This window comes from Cetorhinus maximus, chromosome 12, assembly GCF_964194155.1.
Source record: "Cetorhinus maximus chromosome 12, sCetMax3.hap1.1, whole genome shotgun sequence".
NCBI lineage: Eukaryota > Metazoa > Chordata > Chondrichthyes > Lamniformes > Cetorhinidae > Cetorhinus > Cetorhinus maximus.
This window is the reverse complement of record NC_135890.1, coordinates 25,466,466-25,481,006: the sequence shown is the minus strand read 5'-3', so window position 1 is coordinate 25,481,006 and position 14,541 is coordinate 25,466,466. Positions and strand designations below refer to the sequence as shown.

Here is a 14,541-nt window from a genome sequence, read left to right as displayed (position 1 = left end):
TGGAGAAAGCAGCCAAAAATGGACAAAAGGCAATAGTTATTTTCATTTCAACAGGAGAAAACGAAAATACAGACAACAGCAATAATGGTAAGAGATTAAACTGGCAAGTAAGATTCCCAGCTGAAAGGGATCATATAGAAAACAAATGCTCTTACTGAAACAGCGAAGATGACACAGCTTCAAGTAAATAAGCTAAGAAAAAAATCAATGTAGAAATGATCTACTGAAAATGAGGATCCATTTTCCTCCACAGTATATTATTACTGGTGTTTTTTAGTCATATTTTTCTAACACCAACTGATCTGTTATGACATTCATCCTGAGTATTCAGAGATGTGGAGAATACTTGTGAATCTAACTTGCTTTTTAAAAATGTTTTTGGGACGAGAGTATCACTGGCAAGGCCAACATTTATTGCACATCCCTAATTGTCCTTGAGAAGGTGCTGGTGAGCTCCTTCTTGCACCAGTGCAATCCTTGTGGTGTAGGTACATCTACGGTGCTTTCTTTCTATAGTGATTGGTACAACTGAGTGGCCTTCTACCCCATTTCAGAGGGCAGTTAAAAGTCAACCACTTTGTGGGTCTGGAGTCACACATAGGCCAGACTGGTTAAGGATGAGAGATTTCCTCCTCTCAAGGACATTACTGAACCAGATGGGATTTTACAACAATTGGTAGTTTCATGATTATTGTGAATGAGACTAGCATTTGATTCCAGATTTATTAATTAAATTTAAATTCTCTCAGCTGCCGTGGTGGGATTTGTCCTATTCCTTGAAGGCACTGCTCAAGTACTCCCTGTTGGGAAATATTGTAAACTCTTATGGTGGGTGAGGAGTGGCGGTTCAATCACAAAACAATTTTTAATTGTAATTTTTGAGCTTTAAGTCAGAAGAACTCATTTCTGGCTGACTGGCCTTTTTTATGTATAGCTTTTTAATTATAGTTTTGAAACTGTGACAGTGTGACACTTTATAGATAGTAGCATGTGGATTGTGACGGAAGTGCTAGCTGCGAGTCTTTTGCATAAAATCAGAGGAAGTTTATGGCACAGAAAGAGCCATTTGGCCCATCATGTAGACGCCGGATATTGATATTGTTTCTAGCAGATCTCCTCGAGTGTTGTTCACAGGTAGTCCGGAGCACAGTTACTGACTTGGTCTTACTTATCTAATGCACCTGCAAATTCCTCAGGTCACTCAGTCAGTAAATCTGCTTGTAAATTTCAGGCTCATGTTGAAATGCCTGGCCTACTTTCTATTATCTTTAATAAAAGATGATTTAGCATCTGTAACAAAGTGTGATATTTGTCATATGACAGACGCACACTAAAGGCAATGTTTTTTTTTAAATGTACTAGTGGATGTTTTATCATGATAACCTGTTTTATGGGGCAGGAATACTCTACAACGTAATGCAAGAAGTATTATTCTGCTATTAAACAGAATTACAGCCGTGTGCCCTAGCCCAATCAACTCCTGCACTCCAACCTTCTTCACCTAAAGAACCTGAGGACGCTTTGTGCAGAGGATAACAGGTCATTGTTGTACAGGCACTTGACTTGTTTTATTGTATAGTTGCACATGTGAAGGAGCTGACAAAGCTTTACTCCCATCTCCTTAACCTGAATCTTTCTTTATAATTCATGAAGTTTCTCACCTCATTTAATAACTACATGACCTTGTTCGTCCTTCAAGACCAAGATGACCATGTTCATCAACTGTGGCGTTTGGTAGGGTTCCAGTGGGTACATAGGTGACTGCTAAGGCTGAACTCATTACTCACTGCATCAATGATTAGTTAAATACTGCAAGTATTTAGTAATTAAATTATTCACTACAGGCCTGACATTCTGAGCCCAGGCCTTGGCATGGTACTCTGTGCACAGTCAATATCGCAGGGCATTGATCGTGATTTTCCATCTTTGACTGGAATCAATGGTGTAATATTGTGGAAATTATACTTGTAATTTTCCAATGCATGATGGCAGTGGGTGAGATAGCTTGCTGCCAGTCTGAGCTTAGAAAATTTACCACTTCCTTTAAAGCAATCCACACCACTAATATATTTTATAATTCAGTGAGTTTCTCACTATAACAGCAGTTTGGTAAAATTTTAATAATTTATAATTTCAGCTCTGTTATTATAAGCTCATCCATCTCCTTTGTGAGCAGTGTAATGACAGAGTAATTTATCATTTGTTTTATTTGAAAATTGCATTGCTCATCATTTTAACTTATACTTTACTGGAACTTTTCAAAACAAACTTTTTCCTTTCCCCACCTCTTCTCCCACCAGTTCTCCTGAATCCATACTATCCCCATGATCCAGTCATTGGATATCTTGATGGATATTATCAATGCCAGATCTTGGTTGACTGACAAGCAGGTGTTTCTACGTCGCTTCGGGAAGTGACTAACAATAATGTTGTCCTACATTATTGGTATGTTGCATTGTCATGTAAGTAACTTCCCTACATCCAGAGATTATGCATAAAAGGTCATTGCAGCAGCAACTTCATAAAGTGTTTCTAAAGTGATTAGAAAGCACAATCTTAAAATCTAAGCATATGATTGCAACAACATTCCCAGTAAGCTACAGGCTCATTGCCAGGCACATTAGGACAGGCCCATCTTTCATTTGGAAGCCAGAACCTTGTCAAATCTAGCTGTTTGATTACTGTGACAGCTTTTAGATTACACAACTATTTCTCTTCAGGAAAAGGACAGTTAATTTTATACAGAGGTCTATGCTGACAGCCCAGCAGAATGATTACTTCACACTGGAAGGATTGATATTGAAAGAGAACATTAATATAACTGTTAGGTCACATTACTGACTTTGGTAATGACACTGTAATGTAAGTGAGTGAGGCCTCTGGAGGCATGGGCCCAAATCTTCCGGTCTCTGGATGGACATAGCCTGGACATACCCTGGAAGATCGCGACTGGACCCCTTGCAAGTACCAACGCAAGGACACCGCACAAATTGCCCGGGAAATTTCAACTTCCGATAAGTCCCCTGCCTCCAGAAACCCTCCAAAATAGTCTCTAACTCTGAGTTACCTAGTTACCCAGGAAATGTTAGACAGAGAGAAACCATGTCTAACACCTGATTAAGTAACTGCACCCTGCCCCCTCCCCACCCATTTACATTCTAATCCTCACCCCAGGACCCTCCCCTCTCCCCACCCCTCCAGCTCCCCCCTCCAACTCTCCGGTTCCTCCCCTCCAGCTCCCCCACTTCGACCCTCCGACTCCACCCAGTGACCCTCTAGCTCAACCCTACCCCTCACGACCCTCCGGCTCCACCCACCCCTCCAGTGACCCTCCGGCTCCCTCCACCCCACTGTGACCCTCTGGCTCCCTCCACCTCCCCTGCAACCCTCCGACCCCGCCTCCCGTGACCCTCCGACACCGCCTCCCGGGACCCTCCGACCCCGCCTCCCGGAACCCTCCGACTCCGCCTCCCGGGACCCTCCGACTCCACCCCCACCCCAACTGCACTTACCACCCTACCCACCCTGCCCCCTCTACCCACTTACCTCAGACACTCATTCACTAATACAGTGAAAAACAATTTAAATGTCCCAAAGCTTTTCACTGCATTGGTGAATCAAGTCTTTCCAAAATATGGTGGTTAGCACTGTAAGAAGGGGTTGTGGCTTGGCTTCCTCCAACGATACTGCACTACGAAGTAGTCCCAGAACACATACACTCTGCATTTCTGAAGGGGCCCGGTATGGAGGTCCGGGCCAGAAATGCGGAGCTCCGGTGTGTGTAAAAAAATGAGTGGCATGACAATCCAATGGTGATTGACATACCTCGGAAGATTCGGTCCAGGATGAACAAGGGCTTCTCTAAGTGTAGCAGTGTGAGCAAATATAAAGGTTGCCACCAACACTGACCACCATTTTTCTCGACCCAAATGTGACGAATGTTGAAATAGCCAGTACAGACCAGGCCTTCTACTTGTTGACATGTATGGACCTTCCCTAAACATCGAAGCAAATTCACATCCAGAAATAGTGGTTGCATTTGCAAACTTTAAACAGCTGTGCATCTCCTGTTGGTTTGGCTGATGGCATAGATGCAAGAGATTCTTCTCCACAGTGGGATAAATGGGGAAGGTTCCACAACACTGGAAGCTCCAGTGTATTAAAAATCACTGTTGCTTGAAGCTGACCCGTAATAGTAGGGATAAAGGATGGTTCAACTTGCCTGTTTCAACTGTTAGACATGTTGCTGAAACAGAGAGGTATTGATGGTGGTTTTACTCATCCACCTGCCACGTGGGAGAGCACAAATTTGTGCCACTGCTGGAGAATTGAGTTGTGGAGAGCAAACTCATAAAAGATAAAATGAAACCCCATACTCCAAAAGACTGAGCAGCAGCGTGGCAGCGTTACAAGAGAAGGGTATGTGGATATTGTGGAAAATGGATTCACTTCTTACAGGGTTAATTGTAGATACACATAATAACACACTTTTGCACGGACCTTTCGCCTTTTTATGGTGACTGTTTTATTGGCTATCAAAGCATCAGATTGTTTTATAGGTTGGTTGGTTAATTATTAAATTCTCATGGTTTCTCAGGACGTTCTCGAAAACTAGAAAACCAGTTAATAATTAAAGTAGTGTTTAAATTGGCGCAGTTATCATTTAACAGAAAGGTGTCCAGAGGACTATAAAATGGGCAATAAATGGCTTTGTAAAAGATGAATAGCTATTTTGTACTAATCTTCCACAGACCAGACTATAAGTACCACATTGTTTACCTAGATTTAGTTCAAATAACTCCCTGCAATGGCTGTAGTGCATTAAACAACAAGCAAAGATTTAAGGCACAATGAATGTCTGACCAGAAAGTTGTAACTTATTCGCATAATACGAGGCATGTCTGTCGTAGATAATAGAGCTCTTTTAATTGTTACATTTCTATACTTCATAGCTTTCTGTCATTTGCTACACATGTAGACTGCTCACCACCCGCCAGGAAGCTGTAGGTTGTGAAAAGATTATAAAAATAGAGCTAGCATGAGTATTGAATGTTGTCTCCAAGCTACATATTTTTTCTGGATTGTTCTGAGCAGGTCGTATATGCCAGGTCGCCTCAATGCTTTGGCTCCTATTTTTTCCTGTTGTAAAGTCCATTATTTTGTTGCTTTCCTGTTTTTCTTGGATGCTGTAATGCTCATCTCTTGCTGGTCCTTTGTTGGTCCCACATTACAGGTTGTGATGTCTTCTTCAGGAATTGTTATTCACTTGTGGACCCCTTTTTAAATTGCAAAATCTATTGGAAGAACCAAGGCTCATTTGCAAAACACCATCAAGGTTCAAAAGATGGAATAGAAGGCGAAGTATATGAAGAAGTTAAAATGATGTGATATCTGATTTTGGTTTTTAAGGGCTGAAAACTATAGAAGGAAGGAAACACTGATGGAGATAATGGCTCAGATCTTCTGAACCCTGGATCGTTGGAGACTAGACGTACTCAAGATATGCACCGGGACCCTGAGGAAGTCCCAATGCACTGACTCTGTGGGAATTTCCCGCGAAAGTTTGAACTTCTGATGGGCAATTTCCCCTGCTCCCCGGAACCCTTTAAGTTTCAGTCAGAGATTTTGGACAGTTCCGATTTACTTACCTGGTTAGTTATCCAGGAAATGTTAAACAGAAAAATCCTAGTCTAACTCCTGGGTAGCTATACAACTGACCCCCCACAATCACTCATATTGATCCCTTCCCACCGACTCTCTCAGCCTCCAACTACCCCCCTGACCACCCCCCACCACCCCCTCACCCACCTACCCGTTCACAGTCATTCTACAACATCCACCTGCCACCCTACCTAGCTCACCCACCTGCCACCCTGCCCATCTCCCATCCTTTCTGCTGCCACCCTGCCCACCTCACTCACTTGCCACTCTACTCACATACCTATTTACCTCATTCACCCTACCCACTTACCTCACCCATTCACTAACACGCTGAAAGGCTTTGGGACCTTTAAATACTTACCAGAATATGGAAGCCAGTGCTGTAAAAAAGGGGTCATTGTATCCATGCTGATTCTCTTTATTCCTCTCACTATGAATTCCTGCACTGACGGAGTTCTTCTGCATCATGGATCAGATATTTGGCTAGAAAAACTGTATCCAGGTAAATGGGTAGTTTTCTGTTTGATCAGGGTCAGATAAAGCAATTCCAAGGCTCATTACAAGATTTTGGCCAATGGAGGCCAATTTCCTAACTGGAATGTCCTACTGGCCCCTTTTGCCAGAACAATCCCATGAGAGAAACAGCGCAAGACATGGATTCCATGGGGACAGAGAAGGAGCTGGTGAAAGATCCTGCTTCAAACAGGTAGGGGACTGTCCTATAATACAAGTGATGCAGGAGCACCATTTTGAGTCCTTACAGTCCGTTCCCACATTTTACCCAGTTTCCATGTTCTGTTGTGAATAATGATCATGGTAATTGACCATCCAGGGTTGTTATGCAACTAGTTGCCAGGCAGATAAATCAGTTCATAGAGCTGCAAAAACCAAACATTTTTGTTGCTTTGAGGCCATTTCTAACTCACTTTAAATGTTTCTGCTCGTGTCGCATAGATTCTTGTGAGTGTTTATGCCAATTGTTTATCTTTTTTTGCAGGGCCTTTACAATCACCAATGGATTTTCCTATGGGAACCTCCCTATCTGACAGCCTGGGAGGAAAAGAAAGATCCCTGAAGATATGGCAGGTGCACAAGAGAGGCTGTGTGCCCATCCACTGTAATTTCCAACACAGCAGCATCCATAGACAGAGTTGGCCCAAGCTCACTTTGGCTGATAATTGGTGCTTGCAGTTAGTTCTAACTCTCAATGTTGATTGTGGCAACAGTCACTCACAAATGTGAAAACTGGATTAAACTATTCTTCAGAAGCAGCCCAATCACAGCGTGCCATGCTTTGTTACTGTGTGGAGGAAGGCATATCAGGCAGCAAAGCCTGATAGGCTGACATCTGCCAAAATGTCACCAACTTTTATTCCAGCTATTGCTGCCCTGGCAGTGGCTGTGGACATTTTTTTTCCCCACAGAGTTTGCAGCAGTAGAGAGCCAGATTCAGAGTTATGCCATCTGCTGAGGCCACTTACTGCTAGAATGCACCATTGGGCTGGCAGAGCAAATGACAGAACCAATCTGCTGCAGTCACAAGCCTGTACTCCTGCCTTCATTTCTGACTGTCACATTGCTTAATCCTTTGCCTTGGCAAAGCCTGTTAATGGGCTGAAATGTCTTTTGAACCTTTATAAAAGCTTTCAGAACTTCCATCTTCCCATTGTGACTTTCCCCTTTAATTGTCTCCATCATTTTAAATTTCACATTCTCAAATTTCCTCTCCTACTGCTAATGTACCCCCAATATTCATAGATCCAGGTGGAAATAAAGATTGAAATGAACTGGTCTATGAGAATTGTGTCCTATCTAACACAAGGGGATTTAGGATGAGTTCTTAATCTTTTAGACATGACTGGCACTAGATGAGGAAAACTGACCCCTAAAAATTCCACAGTATCGGTCCTCTGGAAAAGAACGCGTTAGAAAAGAGAAACACAATAGCACTGATATCACCTTCCAATGGGAAGTTGGCAGGAAGCAGGCATTATTCCTAGCTGGAAATTTAGGGTGGATCCCCAGCAGAGTTTATTTGCCTTATTTGAATGACACCATTTGATTGTTTGATCATTTTTGGTGGCTAGAGCCAGCTGGGGAGGAAGATGGGGCAGCCTGGAGGCTGCCCATTGGCATTGGGTAAAGGTTGCCAACACAAGCCAAGTCTGAGGGGGTGGGACAGTGTTACAAAAGCCTCATTCTGGGAAGCACAGGTCAGTAGAGGCCCAGATTTTCTTTCCAGGGCAGTAAAGGGAACTGCCACTCAAGGCCCACTAAGGAAAGATCTTCTTAACTTGCCTTCATTGCCTTGCCAACATGCATCATCTGGCAGGGCAGTCATGGTTGGCATCCCGCTCAGGAATGGGTTGAAATACCACAGTGGTCCTTCATCTGCTGCCAAAACCAATGGGAGCAGAACACAAATGGAGCCACTCAATTTTAAATGTGCCCCCAGCTCCTTTCAGTAATTATGGAGAGTTGAGGCAGGTAAACTGAGTAGCGCCTCAAAGCCCAAGAGTGAAGCCCAAAATTGAACTAAATTCATCCTCGGGTCTCATCAAAATAAATTAACTGAGTTGCAGGTGCTGTGCCCTGATATAGGGTGGGGGAGGGAGTGGCAAGTTGGAGAGTTGATCAGTAGGGGAGGGGCTGCGAGGGTGAGCCACTAAGGCCACGTAAATAAAGGCCCTGACTAATTTAAATAGTGAACTAAATTGGACACCTGCTGAATTGATTATCATTACGCCAGTAAATAAGCACAATAATGTTAAATTTCGACCCTAAAATTCCATCTCAATGAGTCGTGAATTATGTTTCAATGGGAGGAGGAGGTGTTAAGAATTCGCTTGAAGGTTAACTCCCCTCGAGGGAGAGAAAAGGAGAGAGAAAGAGAGAGATAGGTGAGTCATCCCTATCAATAGGAAAGAAAGCCAGAAAGTTGAATCCTCATGTTATATCCTGTGGTAAATAGTTAATTACCATACATGAATTCACACATTTACTGTGGGAGAGTGCCAATTTAAAAATGAGAGCAAGAAGGATGAGGATTAAGAGCAGTGCTTGAGATTACCTTAAGGGCATTAAAAAACTTGAATGATAAGAGACCAATGGTCAGATATTTGCTATTATATTATCACTAGGAATATTTATCAAGGAGAAATTTTTTCACTTTAGATTTGAACAAAAGTTTTGTTAAGCTGGCTCGTATGTCCAGGGATACTGAGTCCCACACATCTGGGCCAATTCATTTTATTGAGTTATGCGGTAAAGCAGTTTTTTGGATTGACCAGATGCACATTACATGAATTTCTGGTAGGGATTGTGAATGGCAGAATTCAATTGAAACATTTTGTCGAACAAAGATGGAAATTGATTGGCATGAAATCCAAACATAATGAGTGCATTTTGTAAAAGAAAATGTGTCTCTTCAATTTTCAAAGCGAATAAATAGACTCAGTTTTGTCAAAATAGCCTGTGCCTGCACAAATTCATTTAACTTTCTTTTGTAATAGAAGAATAGGATGGTTTCAACAGCCAATTGGTGTTAGTTTTTGTTACTGTTTTTAATAATAGATTATAAAGCTACGAAATACAACTAAATAAATTTGTGCTGGTAGTAAGAGTTTAAAATACAGCCAGAGTTTAATATTCAATTCAGTGTATGGAGTGGCCAACTGCATTCATTGTCGCTCCTTACAGTATGTTTACTCACATAAAATTCACGCAGCCTGTTCCTGCAGGTGGAGCGATCCAAACAAAGCTGAGATTTGTCTGTGGAAGGTGACTGACATGAGACGCTACAACACTGCACATGAACTGGGATCCAAAAGGTTGATCAGACATGAACCCTGCAACAACACAAAGAAGAGCATCAGATACTGTAAGTGAATAGCACGGCTCATTTATGTAAATGTTCTCTTGTGTGGTTGCTTGGTACCTCTTTGGAATAGGTTTTCTACTGCTTTAAACACTAGGTGAAAATCAACTTCAGTCAACAATAACTGGGTTGGGTTAAGAGGCCATGGGATCACTCCATCACATATGTCTCTCTCTGCCAAATGTTGACTTCATTTCAGATAAGGGTGAGACTTATTATTTGTGGGGAACATACAGGCTGGTGACAGTGCATAGTGATTCCAGGTGATTTTTGCACTATTGTACTAACCTCTCGATTTAGTGGTAAGACTGGCAGAGTTGATCAAGGAAGCCAGTAAATTTGTTAGCGCAGGATTTGAAAAAAAGCTGATCCTAATACCGTACAGGATGTTCTTTTGATGCCAAGGCGGAGTAGAGGGTACTGTGTGCAGCATCTGGTCTGGACTACACCTGATCTGCAAGTGCTTGATACTAAACCATGTCAAAAAACTGGTGGCAACATTTCACTGCTCAGCATTGACAGCTCTAGAGTGACAAGAGAAACTGACCAAAAATGTGACTGTTTTATTGCTTCTTGTCGCATGCTTCATGTGGCACCTCACTTCGATACTTCAGTCTGCTTGCCTCCAATATCAGTCTCCTACAGAAAAGCTCTAGCTGCAGATCTGTTGTCTCAATGCAGCCAAAAAATGTTTCCGTGCTCAACAACACGTCACCATATGCTTTGGTGTCATTGTTGTTTGTGAATGAAGTGCAGTGTGAGGCTTCATGTTCCAGGAAAGTGTCTTAAGTAACACATTTTTAAATGAACTTACTGATTTCTACAGTATGTCACCCATATGCTTCTTAAGTGTCACCATGGCTAATATATGCAGTGTAGTACGGGACAATGAATCAGACAGTGTTTCTAGATATATCCACATGAAAACAAAAACTACAACAGGTGTGTAATCTGAAGAGTAAATTCTTTCTCTCACTCCCTCGCTATCACTCATACACACACACACACACACACACACACTTGCATATATTTTCCTCAGCCACATGCCAATTACAGCCGGCAGCCTTCTCCACCACACCATGCCACATCATAAACCACATCCCATCCAAAAGAAAATAATTAGAGAAAGAAGCAAAACAAAAGTTAAGGAAGAAGAAACAGAAGGGAAGAGAAAGAGATAGAATCAGAAAGGAGCAGCAACATAAAGATTGGAAGAATGTCTTTGTGCATGGCCAGTTGTGCAGTGTGGCTTGCCATAGTTAGGTGACATTTGAGTCCTGTGACCTCAGGAGTAAAGGATTGAGGCTGAAGCCATTTTACCCACCACATGAATGCAACTCTCCAAGTTCTACAGGAAGTAGTGATGAAAGGATGGCCTGAAGCCATCAGGGAAACACCTGTTGCTATAAGAGAGTATTGGGTGTACAGATGGCAGCTTGTTTGAAGGAACTAGTCATAAGGAGATGAGAAAAGGAATGCATGCAAGCCATCAAGAAATTGAGTCTCATCTGAGGAAGACAAGAGAAGTGCTCTACTGGCCAAACATGAGCAATGAGATTAAGGACCATATCATCCATTTCGGTGCTTGTAATGAACATCAAGCTAAGCAAGCTAAAGAGCCACTCATGACACCCAGAAAGACCATGGATGAAGCATGGAGTGGACCTCTTCATTCTCTTTGGAACAGACTCTCATCAACATTGATTACCATTCAGGCTACTGGGAAGTGCCTGCCAGTGAGATCATAAAATGCCTGAAAGCACACTTAAGTCATCATGGGATTCCTGACATTGTGATGAGCGACAATGGCCCTCAGTTCATGAGTGAAAAATTCAGACACTTCATGAATGATTGGGAAATTCAGCACAACAACCATCTCCCGCACTATCCCCAGTCAAATGGAAACGCTGAGGCAGCAGTGAAAATTGACAAAGGGATCATCAAAAAGATCGAGTAGATCCAGCACAGATGTGTACAAGCGATCTTAAGAGTGGAGAAATACACCTATTGAAGGCATAGAAAGTAGTCCAGTCCAGCGACTAACATCCCAGCACACCCAGACCACTCTCCCAATAGCTAAAAACCTACTGAAGCCAGAAGTAGTAACAGGAGTGAGTGACAAAATCAAAATGAAATGAGAAAAGGCAAATTTCACTTTGATAAAAAAGTCAAATCATTGCCAGAGTTGAGAGTTGGAGGGCCAGTCAGAATACAAACATTCAACACACTCAACGAAAGTCAGTCCACCTGGCACTGTGAAACCTATGTAAAGCAGTTGTCATCTTGATCATACATGGTGAAAGTGAATGACCAGATGTTGCAACCGCTGACATATACATGCAAACGAAGAAGCTGCTCCTGCACAGCAGGCAGCTGATGAAGAGTTGAGTTTGCCAACTAAATAAAGAACAGAACGGCCATCAGTCCCAGAGGTCAACTGCTCCCCAACAAATTCAGTGGATCAACAGCAACACTTGCCATGGCAACGACATTCCCCGGAGAGGCAAAGTGACCCCAGGAATCAGCAGATATCAGTCCAACAACCAATAACAATCTGCACACGCACCATTAGAACACCTGAATGCTTTAAAGATTGTGTGTGCAATGCCTGTGTAGAGACAGATGAAAGTAAGACAGACTAGAATGAATAATTTTCTGTTTGCTGGTGATGATTTTCTTTATAGGGAACTTGCAACTGCAAATGATAGTGCATGCAATGTGTTCTCTTTCTTTTATGAAAAGGGGGATGTTTGGAGTAGTGCCTTTGTGCGCGGCCTGTTGTGTACTGTAACTTGCCAGTCATGTGATGTCTGGTGTCATTCCTTTGAGTGTGAAAAATTGAGGCAGAAGCTATTTGACCTGCCACATGGAACAAAGATGTCAGATACTGATAAAAAAAAGTCTATATTCTCTGAAGTATTGAGTACAATGGCAAACATTGTAGTACATGGCATCACCTTTCATTTATATGTGTCTCTATCTGTCACACTTCCAGTGCTGACAATTAACATCCAAAGTATGCACCACACTTGTGCCTGACTGTCTGAAACTTATACACAGGAAATTGCAACAAATCACAACCAAAGAGATAGGCAACATATCAACTAAATATTGAGGGAATGGAAGGCTAGTTTAGTAGCGTTCCTACAACACAACAGTGGCTACAATTCAAAACTATTTATTTGTCTATGTAGCACGTTGGGACTTCTGGTGGTTGTGAAAGGTGCTATACAAATGCAAGGTTTATTTCTGTGGATGAACATCCAATGAAAAGCTGAAAACAGAATAATCAGCCAGCAGTAAAATAAAGCAATGAACCAACGAAGCTGCTCAGGCTAATTTAGAAGTTTTTTTTGGCCACCATCATTATTTCTTGTTCAGGGAAGAAACTTAGTACTGGTTTGTTATCATAAAGGAGTAAAAAAAACAATGTTTGTAAGAAATTGATTACATTTTCCTATGCCAATTGCCTTTTGTTAATTTCCAATGTCTCCAACACTGTGGTCAGTTGAAGGCTTGTTCCTTTGAGAAGACGGAGAGTTCATGTGGCTTCCCAGAGCTATTTCACTATTGGCTCCAGTCATTACATTCACTTGAACTGGAATATTGAGGCCAACAAATGTAATAATCTATTTGCAATGGGAAAGGAAAACACAACGGTATTGCTGTATATTCCTGTCCTATATCCCCGGGGAACAGTTTCCAAGTATATCTTTCAGATGAGACACTAAACCGAATCTACCTTCTCAGGTGGATATGAAAGATCCCTTGGCACTATTCGAAGAAAAGTTGGGAGTTCTGGTGTTCTGGTGAAAACTATCCCTCAACCAACATCAGTAAAATTACAGAATATCTGGATGTCATCTCTCTGCTATTTATAGAAATTTGCAGTATGCTCCTACATTACAACAGCGTCTACACTTCAAAAGTACTTAATTGGGTGTAAAGTGTTTTGGGACGTCCTGACGTTGTGAAAAGCACTGTAGAAATGCCAGTCCATTCTTTTCTTTCTTATTGCTGCTTATTAATACAGGACAAACATTTCACATGGACATGATTATGCCAGAGCACTGGTAAATGTTGCACAGACCCTCTTAACTCAAACTAATATCACAATTACAATGGCATCTGTCTGATGAGGGCACTTCAAATGGTGGAATATGAAAATTATAGCAGAAAATGGAAAGTAAGTGGAAGTCCAGCGTAACAGATCTCTGCCCCATTAGCAGCATGAAGTAGGGCAGAAAATCAAGTCTTTGATATCCTGTTGCTTCCCACTGTGTACTCTGCTTATGCAACATGTAAAAACAAATATAAGAGAACAGCAATTCCTGTCATCACTTGGTCTACACGGGATGTTAAAACTGGCAAGAACTAGACTCAGGAGACATGCAATGGATAATTCCAGTTGATATAGTGTTTTGTGGTAATTAAATACATTTTTATTTTGTGGTGTTGCTGTCCTTAAGTACACTATAAATCAGATCAATATGTGGTTAAAAGTAAATGGAAGAAACATGCTTTACTAGAATTGGTTCTGACAACTTTTGGGATCCTAAGACACATGAGAGAGTCCTAAAAATACAACCTCTGGAAACTCTGTTATTTATCTCATTCACTGGCACACTGATAACATATGCAGAACACTTCCCTATCATCTATTTAACCTTTAGTTGGAATTTTAGAGTTGATTCTAACCAATTATGAAGTTAACAAACTAAACATTTTTATCACTGCATGTATAAACAATAAACGTTTAGAACATTTTGCTTCATGATCTAAAGTTCTATTTTAAAAACCCTTTGTCATGCCTCCACAATCAACAAAGATAGATTTGCTTGGACCTTGTATCATAACAGGACTGGTTCTGCTGGCTCAAAACTACGGGTGTACCCTGAACTGTGGGAAAGAGCTGAAATAGTCTATAAATAATTAAACATATGGGACTCATCACGGGGGAGGTCCTGTCAGTGTTGGGGAAGCACAGTCATCTTCAGGTTTAT

At 41.7% G+C, this 14,541-nt stretch overlaps 1 protein-coding gene across 5 annotated transcripts in view; it reads right to left on the bottom strand.

The window, feature by feature from the left end:
- Nucleotides 1-14,541, bottom strand: part of reln (reelin) — a 366,824-nt gene that overhangs the window by 285,289 nt on the left and 66,994 nt on the right. For all 5 annotated transcript variants that reach the window (XM_078553223.1, XM_078553220.1, XM_078553221.1 and 2 more), the window contains one exon: nt 9,374-9,509. In XM_078553223.1, the coding sequence (XP_078409349.1) occupies nt 9,374-9,509 (136 nt within the window). The remainder of the gene's footprint in view (nt 1-9,373; nt 9,510-14,541) is intronic.